Genomic DNA, 21,599 nt, shown 5'->3' with positions numbered 1-21,599 from the left:
AGTCACTGGACCTCTGTCACACCAAAAACCTGTCCAAATAGCTCTGTACCTCACATTCCTTTAAGATTTTCCTAAAATGGGCCACAACATTGTCATTGTAAAAGTCACCAGCACAGCTTGCAATAGCTGTGTCAGGGTGATTTTCATCCATAAAGGTTTGCACGTCAACCCACTTTACACAAATTTCCTTAAGCGTTGAAGAAGGCAACTTTCTCCATCTCTCTCTCCCCTCCTCTGAAGCAATTTCCTCAGTTGCGGTCTCTTGCTGTTGCAGATGCTCTTGCAGCTCATCAGTGGTTAGTTCTTCATCATCGTCCTCCACCAACTCTTCCACATCCTCCCCACTAACCTCCAATCTCATGGACTTCCCCAATGCCACAATAGATTCCACAACTGGCATAGGCTCCTGAGGGTTAGCCCCAAACCCTTCAAAATCCCTCTCTTGTACACATTGTGGCCACAATTTCCTCCAACCAGAGTTCAAGGTCCTGTTAGTCACTCTCTCCCAAGCCTTACCTATAAGGTTTATGCAATTGAGGATACTAAAGTCATCTTTCCAAAAGTCTCTTAGGGTCAACTGAGTGTTTGAGGTCACTCCAAAGCACTTTTAAAACATTGCTTTGGTGTACAGTTTCTTGAAATTTTAAATGACCTGCTGGTTCATGTGTGGAGAAAATTTCTCCAGGAGGGGGGTATCAGCCCCCTTCAGCCCCTTTCAGCCCTGAGGGGCCCAGCCCTCTCAGAAGGGCCGAGCATCTTGTTTACTGCTACAGCAAGTAATTGATCCCAGATGCAGTACGAGTATACGACGTGGTCAAGCGACCGACGCTCCTTGCAAGACTCCAGTGTTGCAAAGTGTAATTTAATAAAAGACAGTCCATCTCTTACCTTAGCAGGACAATTAAGGAAAATCCTGCTCCCATTTTATTACCATGGTAAAGATAGTGTACATTGTTGTCTATGCTTAAGACAGCAAGATTCAAGCATTCTGCTTTGCTTCATGGAGGAAGTGGCAAGGAAACAAAAAGTACTAGGTCAGCTTTTCCTTTATGTGCAAGGGGCAGTGACAGGGTATGAGGCTGTGGCGTCTTCAGATTACTTTTGACTCTACTGAGAGTCACACTGACACCAGGACAACCAACAAAGAACACTGATCCGTGCATTAGTGTGAACAAAGTGTCTCATAAAACACAATAAACACTTACAGAGAAGTGTGATCAGCTTCTTCAGTGATAAGATTATGAACAATAAAGACAAATCTTGTGGAACATAGTGTACCAGTGTGCGTATTCCTAGACTATGGAAGATGTGGACGTCCAAGGACACTTCAGCTTCTATCAAGTCACCGATACCTGTCGAAGGTGTGAAGAACACCATAGCTCACGCTACAAGAACAAGGTGGGTTATAAATTTCTTGTACGGGGGACTGCGCAGTTCTTGAGTCGCAAGGAGTTTGTAATCAACCTATAGTCGGCAGTGAGGTGCAGACTTTTGAGTCCACACAGTACGTAAGTCAGCCATCAGTGAATGAAATATGCTGACATAACACCCCCTAGGGGTAATTTATAATCTTACAAAATATAATTCATTTCAGCCCGTTGAGAAGTGATCAAGACAGCTACTCAAGACCTCGTCTGCAGGGGCGGCTGTGTAGACGATTTGCTGTCTTTTATCAGCTAAGTATTCCTTATATATCAATCTTAGCTGGTAAAACATTTCTCAACACCATGGGCTGGAGGAGAGGAGTGGTATTAGGAGGCAGGAACTTCACTGATAAAACTCAACTCCCCCAAAATTCGCTCTGGCAACTCTGAAGGATGACCAGGAGCATTGTTTAATGCCAAGAGGCACTTGAAGTCTAGTTTATTTTCCAGGAGGTAATTTTTCACAGTGGGGCCAAACACATGATAAAACCAATCATAGAAAATGTCCCTAGTGACCCATGCCTTACTGTTTGCCCTCCACATCACACACAAATTAGCCTTGACGACATTGTTTTTCTTGAACACTCTGGGAGTTTCAGAGTGATACACAAGTAGAGGCTTCACTCTGCAATCGCCACTAGCATTACTGCACAACATAAGAGTTACCCTGTCTTTCATAGGCTTGAGTCCTGGCAGTGGTTTTTTCTCCTGTGTAATGTAGGTCCTGTTTGGCATTTTCTTCCAAAACAGGCCTGTTTCGTCATAATTAAACACTTGTTGGGGTTTTAATTTTTCAGTGTCTATGTACTCCTTGAATTCCTGCACATATTTTTCAGCCGCTTTTTCGTCCGAACTGGCAGCTTCACCATGCCTTACCACACTGTGTATACCACTATGATTCTTAAATCTCTCAAACCAACCTTTGCTGGCCTTGAATTCAGTATCACCATTAGTTGCAGGCATTTTTTTAATTAAATCGTCATGCAACTGCCTTGCCTTTTCACATATGACTGATTGAGAGATACTATCTCCTGATATCTGTTTTCTGTTTATCCACAACAGTCTCTCAACATCTTCGGATACTTGTAATCTCTGTTTCAAAAACATACTTGCACCTTTCAAAACAACAGCTTCCTTGATAGCCTTTCTGTTGGCCAAGATAGCAGCAATGGTTGATTGGGGTTTGTTATACAACCTGGCCAGCTCGGAGACATGTACTCCACTCTCATACTTTGTGATTATCTCTTTATTCTATTCAATTGTAATTCTCACCCTTTTTACCACAGGGTTGGCACTAGAAGCTTGGCTTGTAAACACTGGCACACTAACTGAAGGCAGGGCAGCTAAGGCGCACTCAGACCAGACGGACACGTGGACGCCTTTGGGACAAATGATGTTGGTCGAGTTTCTCATCGTTGGTCAGGCCAAAATTTTTACACTAAAACGCTTTATTAGATGATTTTTTCATTAGACGATGCCTTTGTTGGTCGGGGGTCCACTGTATGTACTATAAATCATTGATAAATATTCTTTTTGAATTATGAAACATTGTTTGCCTTGCAGCTAGGCAGACCTGAAGGGGTATACAGTAGTCTGAAATATGAACATGACCAGCTACAATCATGCCCTTTGCCAGTTACAATCATGCCAAAGGCCTAGATGAATTATTAATACTTCCTGGGTAAAGAGTACCTTCCTGAATAATAGCTGATGCAATATAAATTGATGGAAAAGAAATGTATTTGTACAATTATTGAGCTTGGTTTTTTTTTTCATGAAATCATTTAAAAATATTAATTAAAAAGAAACTTATATTCCATACCTCTCTAGGGTGTGTTCCACCAAGTATGAAGTAAACTGGAGCTAGGAGTCTAGTCTTGCTTAGCTTTGCCTGCGCCTCGTCATAGTTCTCGGCTGTCTCCAGGACTTCACGAGTCAGGAATGTAACCCAGCTGAAGATTTATTTTACAATATATTAAAGGGCAAACAAGAGAGCAAAAATTATAGGGGAAGAAGTCATTTGAGTATGCCTGGTAAAGTGCATGGTACAGTTATTATTGAAACAATTAAGAGTAAGATGGAGAGTAGGATAGCAGATGAACAAGGAGGCTTTAGGAAAGGTTGGGGGTGTGTAGACCAAGTGTTTACAGTGAAACATATAGGTGAACAGTATTTAGATTAGGGTAAAGAGGTTTTTGTGGCATTTCTGGATTTGGAAAAGGCATATGACAGGATGGATAGGGGGGCAGTGTGGCAAATGTTGCAAATGTATGGAACAGGAGAGAAGTTACTGAAAGCAGTGAAGAGTTTTTAACAAGGATAGTTAGGCTCAGGTTAGAGTATGTTGGAGAGAGGAAGATTATTTCCCAGTAAAAGTAGGCCTTAGACAAGGATGTGTGATGCCACCATAGTTGTTCAATATATTTATAGATGGGGTTGTAAGAGAAGTGAATGCTCAGGTGTTGGCAAGAGGTGTGGGGTTAAAAGATGACACTGTGCTTTTGAGAGATTCTGAAGAGAAGTTGCAGAGGTTGGTGGATGAGTTTGGTAGGGTATGTAAAAGATGAAAATTAAAAGTGCATATAGGAAAGAGTAAGGTGACAAAAGACTGGAGGGAGAGAGTATGGAGGAGGTGAATGTATTCAGATATTTAGGAGTGGACATGTCAGCAGACGGGTCCATGAAAGATAAGGTGAATCATAGAACTGATGGGGGGGAAAAGGTGAGTGGTGCACTTAGGAGTCTGTGGAGACAAAGAATTTTGTCCATGGAAGCAAAGAAGGGAATGTATGAGAGTATAGTTATAGCAACACTCTCATATGGGTGTGAAACATGGGTGGTGAATGCTGCAACAAGGAGAAGGCTGGAGGCAGTGGAAATGTCATGTCTGAGGGCAGTGTGTGGTGTGAATATAATGCAGAGAATTTGTAGTTTGGAAATTAGGAGGAGGTGTGGCATTACCAAAACTATTATCCAGAGGGCTGATTAGGGGTTGCTGAGGTGGTTTGGACATGTAGAGAGGATGTAACAAAATGGAATGACTTCGAGTGTATAAATTTGTAGTGGATGTAAGGCAGGGTAGGGGTCATCCTAGGAAAGGTGGGAGGGAGGGGATAAAGGAGGTTTTGTGTGCGAGGGGCTTGGACTTTCAGCAAGCATGCATGAGCATGTTAGATAGGAGTGAATGGAGATAAATGGTTTTTAGGATTTGACATGCTATTGGAGTGTGAGCAACGCAACACTTATGAAGGGAGTCAGAGGAACCGGCAGGCTGGACTTGAGTCCTGGAGATGGGAAGTACAGTGTCTGCACTATGAAAGAGGGGTGTTAATGTTGCAGTTTTATAACTGTTGTTAGGTAAGACACATATGCAACAGTAAGGTATCTTTATTTTGAAACGTTTTGCCTACACAGTAGGCTTCTTCAATCAAGTAGAGAAAAGTTGGTAGAAGCAGAAGAGATATCAAGATGATGTAATCAGTCCATCACCCTTGAAGACGTAGTGTTGAGGTGGTCAGTCCCTCAACCTGGAGAAGAGTATTTGTTCCATAGTGTGAAACAATGTGAAGTTAAAGTGACAGCATGGAGCATTATATACTATCTCCTAGGAGGTGAGATGTAGTCCACTAGTAGGAGTAAGGATGTAATCCTGGCAAGGTCACCATTTTAATATTCACTGTCAGACACTGTAACATAAGGTATCTTGGTATACAACAGAAAACATCTTGAACACCTTCTACAAGTGAGAATGGTTCGACTTGTGAGGGACGTAGCCTCTCAACGATTACATTCTTTCTTCTACCAGTGGCCTACATCTCACCTCCTGACAGTATATAAGGCTCCATACTGTCACTTTAACTTCACATTGTTTAAGATTATGGAACAAATACTCTTCTCCAGGCTGAAGGACTGACCACCTCAAAACTACATCAACAAGGGTGACAGACTAATTACATCATCTTCAAATCTCTTTTGCTTCTATCAACATTTCTGTACTTGACTGAAGAAGCCTACAGTACAGGCAAAATGTTTAAAAATAAAGATACCTAACTGTTGCATATGTGTCTTACCTAACATCCTGTTGGTATTTTATACCATTTAAACATTTGGTTTTATAACTGTAGTGTAAGCGTGCCGCTGGCAAGACAGTGATGGAGTGAATGATGATGAAAGTTTCACTTTTTTGGGCCACCCTGCCTTGGTGGGAGAAGGCTGATGTGCTAATAAAAAAAATTAAATTAAAGGAATACAAACTTTAGTCAAGTATTGCACTGTATACACAAAACATATACTGTACTGCATCTCACTTTTTTTTTACCTTTTATTATAGAGCATTTACATTCCTTTCAGGGAAGGTGCCTTGATGCCAGGGAGGGATTTTGATACAAAAAATTAAGCTAACCTCTCTTTCATTGCATTGAATTTGATTGCTTCCTATTCCCCAAGGTGCTGTATGACCACTACAGGTTTAGTATCCCCCATAAAAAAATATAACAAATATTGTACAGACATTAAAAATATGACTTGTGTAAAATGTATTTTCAACTAAAATAAAAAACAAGGAGACAAAATGCATCGCTATGATGCAATTTTTCATTAATCTACCTACTGTATCTATATTTTTTATGCTTTATTAAACATGCACTCAGAACATGCAGGAAAACGAAAACAAATTGAGGAATTAATTACAAAAGTAAAGAATCACTTCATTCCAAGAATTCTCAAAATGTTTAGCAGACTGACTAATTGTCGCCACATCAGTCACACCTTGTCTTTCTTGTATAAACAGTCAAGTTTATACAAATGAGGTATTAAGTATTTATAGTTATATCAAACAACTTTTAGTTAATACTCATCCTGTATAGAACAAGAATGTCAATTTGAGTGCAGCCAGCAGTAACAGCCAGGTTGATCAGGCCCTGATCCACCAGAAGGCCTAGTCATAGACTGGGCTGCAGGGGCATTGACCCCTAAAACACTTTCCAGGTATACTCCAGGTTACAGAAAACTCTCATTCAATTTTGGTCTCTGTCTTTGATACAGAATTAGCTGTGCACATACTTAGTACTTCAAAGACTCCTGGATATGATCATATAACTATGAAACATCTTACTTTTGGAGAATTAAAGTGCTTCTTGCTATTTTCATGCATTATCATTTATTCTTTTACAGCCTCTCCTCAATTAACGATGGAGTTCCATCCCTAAGACCATGTCAGTAAACGAATTCGTCATTAAGCAAGGAGCATACTCTAATAGTACAGTAGTGGGTTTGTGTCAACCATCTTTGATATTGTTTTAATGTCACCTTTGCACTATTTATAACATTTTTGCTATATTTTTAAATGTTTATACAGTAGCATACTGTATATTGTACTAAACAGAACAGAGAAAATCAGCTCTAATATACATTATTTAGGTATGCATACTGGTCAGTTTTGGACTGAGATTAACATACCATATTTCGTGGCTTATTAGACGCATTTTTTTCCCATAAAATGTCTCCAAAAACCACCCTGCGTCCTATAAACTGAAGGTCAGTGATGGGAGCTATAAGTCTGGGGTGTGGGGCAGGCTGTAGCTCTCCCAGTTTCACCTGATGCCAAGCCATTGAAGCTAAAACAAGTCTTATAAGCCCCAAAATATGGTACTCTATGTGAATTGTACCAAAATGCAGAGTATACTCTAAATACACTTCTAGAAACAAAAACAGCTAAGGAGATAGTGATGGGAGTGTGTTTTCCTTCTTTGCCTGTGTGGGAAACAATCAATGTGTTAAAAAATATATGCAAGACCTGACAATGGCAAAGATAAAGCTTAAGTAAAGCATTTATTCCACATATGACTAATGCTTCTAAATATGAATCTTATCACACAGGCTTTATTGGCATTCATTTTGTATATTAATTCATTGTTTTCTTGACTTCAAACTGCTACTACTGTCACCATTTGCACTTGGATCCTGTTCAATCAGGGTTACCAGTGACTCTATAATGAACCTGAAAGAACTACAACACTATGGACTCATCAAAACCATAAAAATTGAAGGGCTTAGATATGCAGGTATAGTAGGAGACTGTATCAACAATAACACACCTCAAAATGTTCCTAGTTTTGGCTACTTCATTCATTTTTCAGAATCATCATCAAACCAGCCATATCCCACTGCAGCAGGGTGACCCAAAAAGAAAAGCAAAAGTTTTTCTTTTCAACTTTAGTAAGGTATACAGAAGGGGTTACTAGCCCCTTGCTCCAGGCATTTTATTCGCCTCTTATGACATTCATGGCTTACGGAGGAAGAATTCTGTTCCAGTTCCCCATGGAGATAAGAGGAAATAAACAAGAACAAGAACTAGAAAGAAAACAGAAGAAAACCCAGAGAGGTGTGTGCATATATATACTTGTATATGCATGTAAAGTGTGATCTAAGTGTAAGCAGAAGTAGCATGTTTAGGAGACAGAAAAAAGACACCAGCAATCCTACCATTATGTAAAACAATTACAGGTTTCTGTTGTATACTCACTTGGCCAGACGCTAGTATCTCCCTGGGTGGTTGCTGTCTACCAACCTACTACCTAGGATTTCTCAAAATATTACTTGGAATTACTGTATTTTACAGTGAACAAGATGCTCCAGTATCAAGGATGCTATCCCCCACCAATTCTGATTGGTAATATTTGGGAGGGGGGGAAGATAAACAGTACTTTGGCCTACAAGATGCTGGGTAAATGTACAAGACTTATTTGGAGGAAAAAAATAACGTCTTTGACACCGTAAAATATAGTAACCTATAAAATATTGTAATTTGTATATAAGATGAAATACATCCATATCACCAACTACATACAAGTTCACCATCAGGTATACAGTTTAAACTGTATATTTGTGCCATAAACTTAATCATCTAGTGTATCTTTAATTAATCCATTATAATATTTTCATTCCTACACAAAAAAGCTTATACATATACCCTGTGCCTACATCAACAATCACATAACAATGCTTCATCTGTGTATGCATAATGATAACTAAAATACCACATACCTCTGTTTGTAGTTATCAAAGAGAATCCATTCGAGCAATCCCATGAACCCTCCATTCAGAGCAAATCTTTTGTCCAAGGAGAATGTAAACTTGTCCTATTTAAGAAAAGATTAGATATGTACAGTACATTATACAGTTCATTGTAATAAAAAAATTACAATGATATTAGTCCTTTGACTGTAGCGACCCCAAATCCTAAAATGTCTCTGTCGCAAAATTTTCGACAAAAAAAAAAATTATTTTGCCTTATGAAATGACAGAGAATCTTTTCTCAATGTTGATGACACCAAAAGTTTGAAATTTGATGGAAAACTTACGAAATTACACTTTCGCGAAGTTAGCGATCATGGCGATATTTACACAACAGCGATTTCACTCACTTTGAGCCCTATTTTCGGCCAATTCCATTGCTCCAGTCAACCAAATTCATAGCTATTTCTTTAGAGCTCCATTTGTTCTATGGATTGAGTACAAGAAACTGCCCATTTACTGATTTCAGCTACCCAATAAAGCAGTCAGAATTTGGTAATTTCACCAATTTCATGAAAATTAAAAAAGATGCCAATTTCAAATTAGGGTCCAGAATGAACAATGCAGACATTCCTGGCACTAAAATAACATTTTCTCTGTTCATCAGTCACACCTCCAGGCCCCTCTTATATTACTCTTACTTTTTATTTTGAATTTTTATTCACACAAAAATTAGAAAATTTACTGTTATGCAGACTACTGCATTATTGTAATAATTGTATGAATAATGTCAACCCATTTGTGACTGTGTATTAGAATGGCTAACTGGACAATGATGTCATTTGTATACTCTTGAACATCAGGAAAAATCAAAAATTTCTGCTACTTTGAACTCAATTTCAAGGCCCTTTTATCGTGAAACTAATCAAAATCATCTCCATTTCTGTAATGTCTTCCATTCTATCAAGTAAGACCATGAAAACGAGAATACTATATGAAAATACACCACAAAGTCGGCATTTTAATCCAAAAACATAGAATTTTTTTTCTCATTCTGCACTGCATGCTGCAGGATTTTTTTTTATATTGCGCACACTGACCACACAGACCCATTCTCTCATATGTAGGCCTACCAGCTTTCTCCCACTTGATTTGAAGCAGCTAGAATTTTGGAGTATAAATACGTCAAAAACACTGGCTCATAAGATGTATATATACAACCGAAACAGTCAAAGGGTTAATAGTGTTAGTAAAAGTGTTTTGTTCATTCACTAGAAGTTATCAGTAGCAAGCAGTATTACATGTTTAGCCACACAGTACCTGCTTCACAGCTGTCAGCACACCAACATATCCAGCGAAGCTCACAGAACGGAAGAGTGTCGATCCATTTTTCTTCCAGTCCAGCTCAACTGTCAGTGGCTTCAACTTCTCAGCAACTTTCCAAGTGTGGTTCTTCTTGTCCCATCTGACAATTAAGACTGTGAGTACTCTTGTCACAAAAGTGCTGTAGAATTTTAGTTTAAGTACAGCACAACCTTATTATTAGCCACATACAGTATTTAACTGCAATTCAAGCCCTCACAGAAACTGGACCCAAAATGTTTAAACTTTTCACAGATCATAGGTCCTGAGGGTAGCCAGTTATGCACTATATTAATAAAGTACTGTAGTGGTGTATTTTATATTTTTTCACATGAAATTTTAACAATTTAGGAAAAACCAGACACATTGTATATTTCTCCATGCCTGCAATATAAACCCCAGAGCAATAGACTGCTCTCTGATGACCTGGCCTTGTTTTAATTTGCTATAGTGGATACATTATTTTGTTCCACACACAAGGATTTAACTGCTTTAGGTGTAAAGTTGTACATAAATTACTGTGTTATCCTTGGTTATTGCTCAACTATCATGTCTTCTAAGCACAAGAATAGCAGGGAAGGTGAGCAGGAGAAAGTTGGTTGAAAAAGTGAGCTTGTTGTCTTTGTTTGGTGTCAACTCTTATGCATCAAGGCCCGAATAATTTGACTTTAACAAGTCATCAATGCATTACATCATATGCGCTACGGCTATCTGGACAACTTTGCCTCATCATTATAGGTTTAGAATATTTAAACTATTTTTTTTTTTGCTACATTACTAAGTTGGCTTTGAGGACATATTCCCCATAATTAACAAAGTTTTACTATACTATCAGAAGATTAACTGTATGACCCCCCACCCACCTCTTTTTTTCCATTCATTTTTTATATACATACAGTAGAACCCCCATATCAGTGGATTCAGTCTCCACAGTTTCAGTTATCTGCAGTTTACTGTGGCAAAAAATAACCCTTAACTTTGCTTAATAATGGCCCCCAAAGAGCAAAAGTAGTGATGCTTCCCATCAGTGAAAGTCCTAATTCTCAACTTATTGTGCATAATTTATCAATAAAACTATCATAGTTTGCCACTATCTGCAGTTTTGGGCATTTACAGTAGGTCTTGGAATGTATCCCCATGGATATGGGGGGACTACTGTATTATATAAAAATTCAATACTGTACACAATTATACTTTTTAAATATAAATTTTTTACCTTTCCATTAATCAGATAAGTATTTTTCAATTGTTTCCCTAACAACCATATATGTACTGTACAGCACATGTACATAGTATAAATGTATACAGGTACACTATACACTCACTGTATGCAACCAATGAGACTGCATACACTGACCTCACTGAAGTGAGCTTAGTACAGCTGCCATGGGCCTGGAATGCATGGATCTCATAAACTGAAGGACACTTCAACAATAGTGCATATGTATACATTTACAATACAGTGCATTGAATATGTATACATACTGTACATATACACTGTATGGAAGAAATCACAATAAAACATGCAATTGTAAATATGAAAAAATAACAGTGAAAATGGGTAATAAAACCTGAGCACTTTCATGTGCTTACACACTCACCTTCAGAAGATGTGCATGTAAGCACATGAAAGTGCTCAGGTTTTATTTCCTATTTTCACTTTGGTATATTTCATATAAACTGTATATTTTATTTCTTATCCATTACATTTTTGAAAATGCCCAATTCTTTACTTATAAAGTGTAAAGAGTGTGAAGTTTTTTTTACAAAAGAAAGAATGCAGCAAGTACTTTTCTTTCATATCCAGAGGATGCAACCAGAGGACACATCTGGTGGTGATACAGCGCCTAACTTTTAACTGAGTAATGTAGCAGAGACAAAATGAAATACAGAATACAAACCCCAGAAATACTCCAGTATCCAGATTTCTACCATGATACAACTGCCCATTAGGATCCTGAGCAATAATAGAAGTGCAGAGTGTTAATGCTTCATAGAAAATGTTGTACAATGTGACAATGCTCAATGGCAATTCTGAGAATGCAGATATTCCTACCAGCTCCTCATAGAAGGGATATGGTAGGGTGGTAGCCACCTATTGAAACAAAAACAAAAATTATCCATCAGGAGATTGTTTATATGCATACATTATGCTGCTATCCAATCCTATACAATATTTCCCATTAAGATTTTATATATGCTGTAATATGCAGTATAATAATAGGAAGCAATCTTTACTCAAAAAAAAAAAAAATAATAATAATTAAAACTGATCTTATAAATAATTTTTGTTATGAAAAATCCATTACTATACATGTGAATGCATGAAGCTGTGCACTGATAGTTACCTTGGAGAGACTATTGAAGATTATCTCAAATACTCTCTCTCCCACTAGGGACGTGATGAGCATTTTGACATCATCTACCAAATCAACAAGCTGAAAAATTTTCTATCTTAATTTAATAAACACAGAGCACATTAGAAAAATAATGTAAACAAACATTGCTGAAACTGAATTACAGCAAATTATCTTCCGTCAACAAACTGGCCATATTCCACAGAGGCAGGGTGGCCCAAAAAGAAAAACAAAAGTTTCTCTTTAAATTTAATAAAATATACAGGAGAAAGGGTTACTAGCCCCTTGCTCCGGCATTTTAGCTGCCTCTTACGACACACATGGCATATGTAAGAAGAATTCTGTTCCACTTCCCCATGGATATAAGCAGAAATAAACAAGAACAAGAACTGGTAAGAAAATAGAAGAAAACACAATGGGCTATGTATATACAGTGGAACCTCAGTACTCAAACAGCTCCCTACTCGAACATTTCAGTATTCAAATGCTTTGTTAAGTAAAATAAATCACTCAGTAGTTGACTGTTTGCTTGGCATTCGATCAAACAAACACGACTGCTAGGACTTCGCTGTAAACTATTTCTTGTTTCTTCATATTTTTTGGTGATATTTTTATATTTTCTGTATAAATAAGTCACCATGGGGCCTAAGAAGATTAGTGATAACAGCCAACCAAAAAGAAAATTGGTAAGGAAAAATCTGTTCAGTGCTCAAACAGATCGGCACTCAAACAGACTTCTGGAATGAATTAAGTTCAAGTACATTGGAACCTCCACTTGCAAGCGCATCCACGTGCGAGTTTTTCCAAATACGAGCAGTTGATTGGTCTATTTTTTGTTTCCATACACGAGCGAAATTACCACAAGCAAGCAGGCCTCAAGGGAGGTTTCTTGACACTGGTGAGGGGCTCTTGCTCTTGATCTAGGGAAGTGGATCTCATTTGTTTGTTAAACTATCTTATTGAAACTTGGGCAATGTATGATGGAAAGATGCTTCTTAACGTACACCAAAAATGAAAGAAATCAGACCATAAATAATGGAGTTCACTTCTCGGCAATTAGCTGCCACTTAGCAGTATTATCGTATGGTTTTTATGGTCTCAGTTGATAGAATGGAAGATACATTACAAAAATAGATATAATTTTGATTGGTTTCACAATGAAAAGTACCTAGAAATTGAGCTCAAAGTAGCAGAAATGTTAGATTCTTTGGCAATGTTCAAGAGTAAACAAATGACATCACTGTCCTTTCCAATATGCAATTATAAATGGTTTGACATTATTTATACAATTATTACAATAATGCAGTAGTCTGCATAAAAGTAAATCTTCTATTTTTTGTGTGAATAAAAATTACAAATTGAGACGAATGGTATTTGGGACCTGACGATCTGTTGGAGTGTGAGCAGGGTAATATTTAGTGAAGGGATTCAGGGACACCAGATATTTTTATATAGCCGGGCTTGAGTCCTGGAAATGGGAAGTACAATGCCTGCACTCTAAAGGAGGGGTTTGGGATATTGGCAGTTTGGAGGGATATATTGTGTATTTTTATACGTATATGCTTCTAAACTGTTGTGTTCTGAGCACCTCTGCAAAAACACTGATTGTGTGTGAGTGAGGTGAAAGTGTTGAATGATGAAAGTATTTTCTTTTTGGGGATTTTCTTTCTTTTTGGGTCACCCTGCCTCGGTGGGAGACGGCCGACTTGTTAAAACAAAAAAAAAAAAAAACTTCTAAACTGTTGTATTCTGAGCACCTCTGGAAAAACAGCATAATCACTGTTTTTGCAGAGGTGTTCAGAATACAACAGTTTAGAAGCATATACATATGAGCGAGGTGAAAGTGCTGAATGGTGATCAAAGTACAGTGGACCCCCGGTTAACGATTTTAATCCGTGCAAGAGGGGTAATTGTTATGCGAAATAATCGGTATGCGAATGAATTTTCCCCATAAGAAATATTTTTTTTTATTATCACACCGGCCGATTCCCACCAAGGCAGGGTGGCCCGAAAAAGAAAAACTTTCACCATCATTCACTCCATCACTGTCTTGCCAGAAGGGTGCTTTACACTACAGTTTTTAAACTGCAACATTAACACCCCTCCTTCAGAGTGCAGGCACTGTACTTCCCATCTCCAGGACTCAAGTCCGGCCTGCCGGTTTCCCTGAATCCCTTCATAAATGTTACTTTGCTCACACTCCAACAGCACGTCAAGTATTAAAAACCATTTGTCTCCATTCACTCCTATCAAACACGCTCACGCATGCCTGCTGGAAGTCCAAGCCCCTCGCACACAAAACCTCCTTTACCCCCTCCCTCCAACCCTTCCTAGGCCGACCCCTACCCCGCCTTCCTTCCACTACAGACTGATACACTCTTGAAGTCATTCTGTTTCGCTCCATTCTCTCTACATGTCCAAACCACCTCAACAACCCTTCCTCAGCCCTCTGGACAACAGTTTTGGTAATCCCGCACCTCCTCCTAACTTCCAAACTACGAATTCTCTGCATTATATTCACACCACACATTGCCCTCAGACATGACATCTCCACTGCCTCCAGCCTTCTCCTCGCTGCAACATTCATCACCCACGCTTCACACCCATATAAGAGCGTTGGTAAAACTATACTCTCATACATTCCCCTCTTTGCCTCCAAGGACAAAGTTCTTTGTCTCCACAGACTCCTAAGTGCACCACTCACTCTTTTTCCCTCATCAATTCTATGATTCACCTCATCTTTCATAGACCCATCCGCTGACACGTCCACTCCCAAATATCTGAATACGTTCACCTCCTCCATACTCTCTCCCTCCAATCTGATATTCAATCTTTCATCACCTAATCTTTTTGTTATCCTCATAACCTTACTCTTTCCTGTATTCACCTTTAATTTTCTTCTTTTGCACACCCTACCAAATTCATCCACCAATCTCTGCAACTTCTCTTCAGAATCTCCCAAGAGCACAGTGTCATCGGCAAAGAGCAGCTGTGACAACTCCCACTTTGTGTGTGATTCTTTATCTTTTAACTCCACGCCTCTTGCCAAGACCCTCGCATTTACTTCTCTTACAACCCCATCTATAAATATATTAAACAACCACGGTGACATCACACATCCTTGTCTAAGGCCTACTTTTACTGGGAAAAAATTTCCCTCTTTCCTACATACTCTAACTTGAGCCTCACTATCCTCGTAAAAACTCTTCACTGCTTTCAGTAACCTACCTCCTACACCATACACTTGCAACATCTGCCACATTGCCCCCCTATCCACCCTGTCATACGCCTTTTCCAAATCCATAAATGCCACAAAGACCTCTTTAGCCTTATCTAAATACTGTTCACTTATATGTTTCACTGTAAACACCTGGTCCACACACCCCCTACCTTTCCTAAAGCCTCCTTGTTCATCTGCTATCCTATTCTCCGTCTTACTCTTAATTCTTTCAATTATAACTCTACCATACACTTTACCAGGTACACTCAACAGACTTATCCCCCTATAATTTTTGCACTCTCTTTTATCCCCTTTGCCTTTATACAAAGGAACTATGCATGCTCTCTGCCAATCCCTAGGTACCTTACCCTCTTCCATACATTTATTAAATAATTGCACCAACCACTCCAAAACTATATCCCCACCTGCTTTTAACATTTCTATCTTTATCCCATCAATCCCGGCTGCCTTACCCCCTTTCATTTTACCTACTGCCTCACGAACTTCCCCCACACTCACAACTGGCTCTTCCTCACTCCTACAAGATGTTATTCCTCCTTGCCCTATACACGAAATCACAGCTTCCCTATCTTCATCAACATTTAACAATTCCTCAAAATATTCCTTCCATCTTCCCAATACCTCTACCTCTCCATTTAATAACTCTCCTCTCCTATTTTTAACTGACAAATCCATTTGTTCTCTAGGCTTTCTTAACTTGTTAATCTCACTCCAAAACTTTTTCTTATTTTCAACAAAATTTGTTGATAACATCTCACCCACTCTCTCATTTGCTCTCTTTTTACATTGCTTCACCACTCTCTTAACTTCTCTCTTTTTCTCCATATACTCTTCCCTCCTTGCATCACTTCTACTTTGTAAAAACTTCTCATATGCTAACTTTTTCTCCCTTACTACTCTCTTTACATCATCATTCCACCAATCGCTCCTCTTCCCTCCTGCACCCACTTTCCTGTAACCACAAACTTCTGCTGAACACTCTAACACTACATTTTTAAACCTACCCCATACCTCTTCGACCCCATTGCCTATGCTCTCATTAGCCCATCTATCCTCCAATAGCTGTTTATATCTTACCCTAACTGCCTCCTCTTTTAGTTTATAAACCTTCACCTCTCTCTTCCCTGATGCTTCTATTCTCCTTGTATCCCATCTACCTTTTACTCTCAGTGTAGCTACAACTAGAAAGTGATCTGATATATCTGTGGCCCCTCTATAAACATGTACATCCTGAAGTCTACTCAACAGTCTTTTATCTACCAATACATAATCCAACAAACTACTGTCATTTCGCCCTACATCATATCGTGTATACTTATTTATCCTCTTTTTCTTAAAATATGTATTACCTATAACTAAACCCCTTTCTATACAAAGTTCAATCAAAGGGCTCCCATTATCATTTACACCTGGCACCCCAAACTTACCTACCACACCCTCTCTAAAAGTTTCTCCTACTTTAGCATTCAAGTCCCCTACCACAATTACTCTCTCACTTGGTTCAAAGGCTCCTATACATTCACTTAACATCTCCCAAAATCTCTCTCTCTCCTCTGCATTCCTCTCTTCTCCAGGTGCATACACGCTTATTATGACCCACTTCTCGCATCCAACCTTTACTTTAATCCACATAATTCTTGAATTTACACATTCATATTCTCTTTTCTTAATCCGTGCAAGACACCCAAAAGTATGAAAAAAAAATTTTTACCACATGAAATATACATTTTCCCACACACAAAGAGAAGGATACATGCACAATAGTAGAGTAGTACATGCACAGTATATATTGTGCATGTACTAGTCTACTAAATGAAGAATAAATGACACTTACCTTTATTGAAGATGCAGCAATGACTGATGAGACACTGTGTCCTGGGAGTGCCTTTTCCTCCTGAGTACTGTAGGTCCTGTTTGGCATTTTCTTCCAGAACAGGCCTTATCACACTGTGTATGCCACTACGATTCTTAAATCTCTCAAACCAACCTTTGCTGGCTTTAAATTCACCAATATGAGCACTAGTTCCAGGCATTTTTCCCTGTTCACCTGGGTGTTAGTCGACTTGTGTGGGTTGCATCCTGGGAGACAAGATTAAGGACCCCAATGGAAATAAGTTAGACAGTCTTCGATGACACTGACTTTTTTGGGTTATCCTGGGTGGCAAATCCTCTGGGGTTAATTGTTTCTTGGTATTCTCAATAAGCCACACCAACAACGGTGCTACAGCAGCAGCAGCAGCAGCTGACAGTGCAGCAGCAGCTGACAGTGCAGCAGCAGCAGCAGCTGTACCACCAATAGTAGCGATGGTTGATTGGGGTTTATTATACAACCTGGCCAGCTCGGAGACATGCACTCCACTTTCATACTTATCAATGATCTTTTTCTTCATCTCTATTGTAATTCTCACCCTTATTGCTGTAGGGTTGGCACTAGAAGCTTTCTTGGGGCCCATGGTCACTTATTTTCCAGAAAAAGCACCGAAAACACTGTAATAATACGAAATATTCCGATTGTATGCTTGGATGTTACCGCGGAGACTGGCTGGTAAACAATGCCACCGGCGGAACATGTGAGCGTGGCTCAGGCCGCACATTGGACGCGTCTCGGAAGAAAATCGGTAAGCGGGTTTTTAAGCGGTATGTGAGGCAAAATTTTTGCGATTAAAGTAAGCGGTATGCGAAATAATCGCTATGTGATGCCATCGTTATGCGGGGGTCCACTGTATGTTCTTATTAGGGGTTTTCTTTCTTTTTGGGTCACCCTGCTTCGGTGGGAGACGGCTGACTTGTTAAAAAAAAAAATAATACATGTATAATAATAACGCACTATATAATAATAATTATAATAATAGACGGCTTCAAAAGGCCGTCACTAGATGGCAGTGTTTACCACAACAATGTGGGAGTGGTTGTGGCCACCTCCACCTGTCACATGACATATTTTATCCATTCTAGAGTATATATCAAGTTTCTATGTTATTTATGTTGTTTATTATGTCATATTAGATGAATTGTGACAGATAAATAAGCCGTAGAGTTGATATTAACGAAATTATTCAAGGAGTATTTTGTCCTGTCTCCAGACAAACTCTCATCCACTGCCGACGCCGCCCATACCACTACATGAATGACATATTTTATTCATTCTAGAGTATATATCAGGTTTCTTTTAATACATTGTTTATTATGTCATATTAGATGAATTGTGACAGATAAATAAGCCGTATAGATGATATTAGCGAAGTTTTGAAGTATCTTGTCGTGCCTCCTGAGAGGTGGGAATGGATTAATTGCATTTCAGTTAATTTAAATGAGGAAAATTGACTCTGCAAACGAGCAAATACAGATGCGAGCAAGGTCACGGAATGGATTAAACTCGTATATGCTTGTACATGCATGTGTAGAGTGACCTAAGTGTAAGTAGAAGTAGCAAGACATACCTGAAACCTTGCATGTTTATGAGACAGAAAAAAAGACACCAGCAATCCTACCATCATGTAAAACAATTACAGGTTTCAGTTTCACACTCACTTGGCAAGACGGTAGTACCTCCCTGGGTGGTTGCTGTCTACCATCCTACTACCTAGGCAGTAAATTATTATTATATTAAAAATGGGGTAAAACTATGAGGGGGTCATTCAGCACTGCAAATTACAGTAGATGTTATCTAAATTGACCTCTCACATGATATTGCAAGCCACCCACTTTCTACTCTATTAATTTTTAACCAACATAGAACTTTTACAAGCAGGTTTGGAATACCTCAACCTTTTTAACCCTTAAACTGTCCAAACATAGATCTACGTTTGCTTGCGTAGCGCTCCGAACATAGATCTACATTTTTTTACATTGTTTCTTATGGAGAAAATCAAGGTCGGAGCGCTACATGCGCAAACGTAGATCTACGTTTGGGCAGTTTAAGGGTTAAGGGATCATGTAGCTTCACTCTGAAGGAGAGGTGGAGATGTGTTACAGTTTTTGAACTGTAGTGTCAATGCACCTCTGGCAAGACAGTGATGGAGTGAGTCATGGTGAAAGTGTTTCTTCTTTTCTGGGCCACCCTGCCTCGGTGGGAAATGGCTGATGTGTTAATAAAATATGGCTTCACTGATGTGTTTGTTCTAAAGTTGAACTGCATTGCTAATGGCCCAAGTGCTCAGCTCATGTTTCTATCATATCTTTTGTTCTTCTGAGGTGAACATACCATGCAAAAGACTGCACGATAAACAATGTATTTGAAAAAATCCAAGTCATTGTGTATTATATACTCCTTGTGTTTCATTTCTTATGTTGTAAAACTATTTTCTGGAGAGGACCTATGTTGTTCATTGTCACTCTCCTTTCTATCAACACAACAGATTATTTGGTAGTTTTGTCTTTAAGAAGCATTATTTAAACAGAGTATGAAAATAATGTCTGAGGTGTGTGAAAAGGTGAAGGGAGAAATGCTGTGGTTTCTCAGGACTTCTGAAAAAAAAATTTGTGAAAAAGATTGGAGATCAGGAAACAGTGAATGAATACAGCTATGATTAGTGCATCATAATTATGAGGGAGCATCTAAAGCTGTTTAAGAACACAGATACACACAAACTGTGTTTAGTCATCCTAAATATTTAGAATCATAGTTGACTGTCAGATAATGCACGTAAACTGAACTGCAGAACATATGGGAAAAAAGGTTATGGTCACTGGATCCATACAAAAATGCCATCCAAATATTTTTAAAGGTCTCAAAATTTAAAAAAAAAAAATGATAATGTAAATGTAGGTTAATGTAGTGATAAGCATCAATCAAAGATTGCACCTACATCTGTGATAGCAGACAGATTGTTTAGTTGTCCTGTGCACTGAACTGTAAAGGGTTATAAAGAAGGGGTTAGAGAGGTTGGGGTGTACATGGAAGGAGTTATAGTGGCTGGGGTGAGTGGGTTCAGTGTTAGGGTGGGGAACAATGGGAAGGGAGGGGATTAGAGGACTGCTGTTCTGGAAGGTGGAGACCAAATAATGGAGGGGTGGAGGCAGGAACTAAAGACTGGTATTGGGAAGTGAAGGATGTTGGTCAGTAGAGGGGTGTGGAGCTGGAGGCTGGAAGCAACAAAGCGGTGTGATATAGTGATCATGTGAGCGGCAGTGTTGTTCGCCCAGTGTGGGTGGTGGTGTGGATAGCAGTGTGGATGATGGTGACTGGGTGGGTGGTGATTAGGGTGGTGAGTGGCTACATGAATAGGTGTGTAAGTGTTGTGTTAGGAACTGTGATCTGTGAAAGTATGGGTAAGGTGTGGGAGTAGGGTTTTGTGAGTTAGAAGCTGTGAGGAAGTGGTGTAAGTGAAAGAATGGGAAGGGTGTAGAAGTGAGTTATGTGGGTCAAAAGCTGTAGGGAAGTTGTGCAAGTGAAAGACATGGTTGTTAGCGGCCTGGTGTAGGTGGTGATCATCCACCTGCCTCTACCCATCCCCACACCAGTGCCACATGATACATAAAACAGGTGAAAAGAATGTGGAGCAGCAGTAGCAGCATGCCCCTGTGTACCACTCTCACCCCTACTCTTGGAACATCACTCACCCTTCTTCACCTTGTATCCTGTCTTCACTCACTGGCTCTCACACTCCCACCCACTAGCCTCACAGTGAGATGGATGCGAAAGAACACAACACCTAGTACATTTTCCCCTACACGTATTTCCCACACGTAAACTGATTTTTATGGCATGGTCATTGAAAATACGCCACAATTTTGCAACTGTACTTTACTGAAAACGTGCTAACAGATTGCATGTTATCTGACTGCCTACTGTATTATAAAAAGATAAAATGATAATTTATTTAAAAGTGCCACTTCCTTACCAGAGGGCCCTTATCTTTCATGAGTGGTGCCCAGCGCTGGAGCGGAGGAAGATCAAGGTCTACAATGTAAACTGGAATTTCCATACTGGCAATAGAATGTTGATGTAAGGGCTGAGTCACAATTTAAAAAAAAATAATGATTAAGACAAAACTCAAAATAATATTACTTTTTAGATTAAACTACAGTGGACCCCCGGTTAACGATTTTAATCCGTGCAAGAGGGCTCATCGTTATGCGAAATAATCGTTATGCGAATCAATTTTCCCCATAAGAAATAATGGAAATAAAATTAATCCGTGCAAGACGCCCAAAAGTATGAAAAAAATTTTTTTTTACCACATGAAATGTTAATTTTAA

At 39.0% G+C, this 21,599-nt stretch overlaps 1 protein-coding gene across 1 annotated transcript in view; it reads right to left on the bottom strand.

The window, feature by feature from the left end:
• Nucleotides 1–21,326, bottom strand: part of LOC128706655 (acid ceramidase-like) — a gene marked incomplete at its 5' end in the record, with an annotated part of 59,285 nt that extends 37,959 nt beyond the window's left edge. Inside the window, 6 exon segments of the mRNA XM_070081282.1 lie at nt 3,247–3,376; nt 8,469–8,563; nt 9,759–9,903; nt 11,702–11,895; nt 12,149–12,238; nt 21,242–21,326. Coding sequence (XP_069937383.1) covers nt 3,247–3,376; nt 8,469–8,563; nt 9,759–9,903; nt 11,702–11,895; nt 12,149–12,238; nt 21,242–21,326 — 739 coding nt within the window.
• Between the last annotated feature and the right edge of the window lie 273 nt (nt 21,327–21,599).

Source organism: Cherax quadricarinatus, unplaced genomic scaffold (genome assembly GCF_038502225.1).
Source record: "Cherax quadricarinatus isolate ZL_2023a unplaced genomic scaffold, ASM3850222v1 Contig2183, whole genome shotgun sequence".
Classification (NCBI taxonomy): Eukaryota; Metazoa; Arthropoda; class Malacostraca; order Decapoda; family Parastacidae; genus Cherax; species Cherax quadricarinatus.
This window is presented reverse-complemented; position numbering and strand designations above follow the sequence as displayed.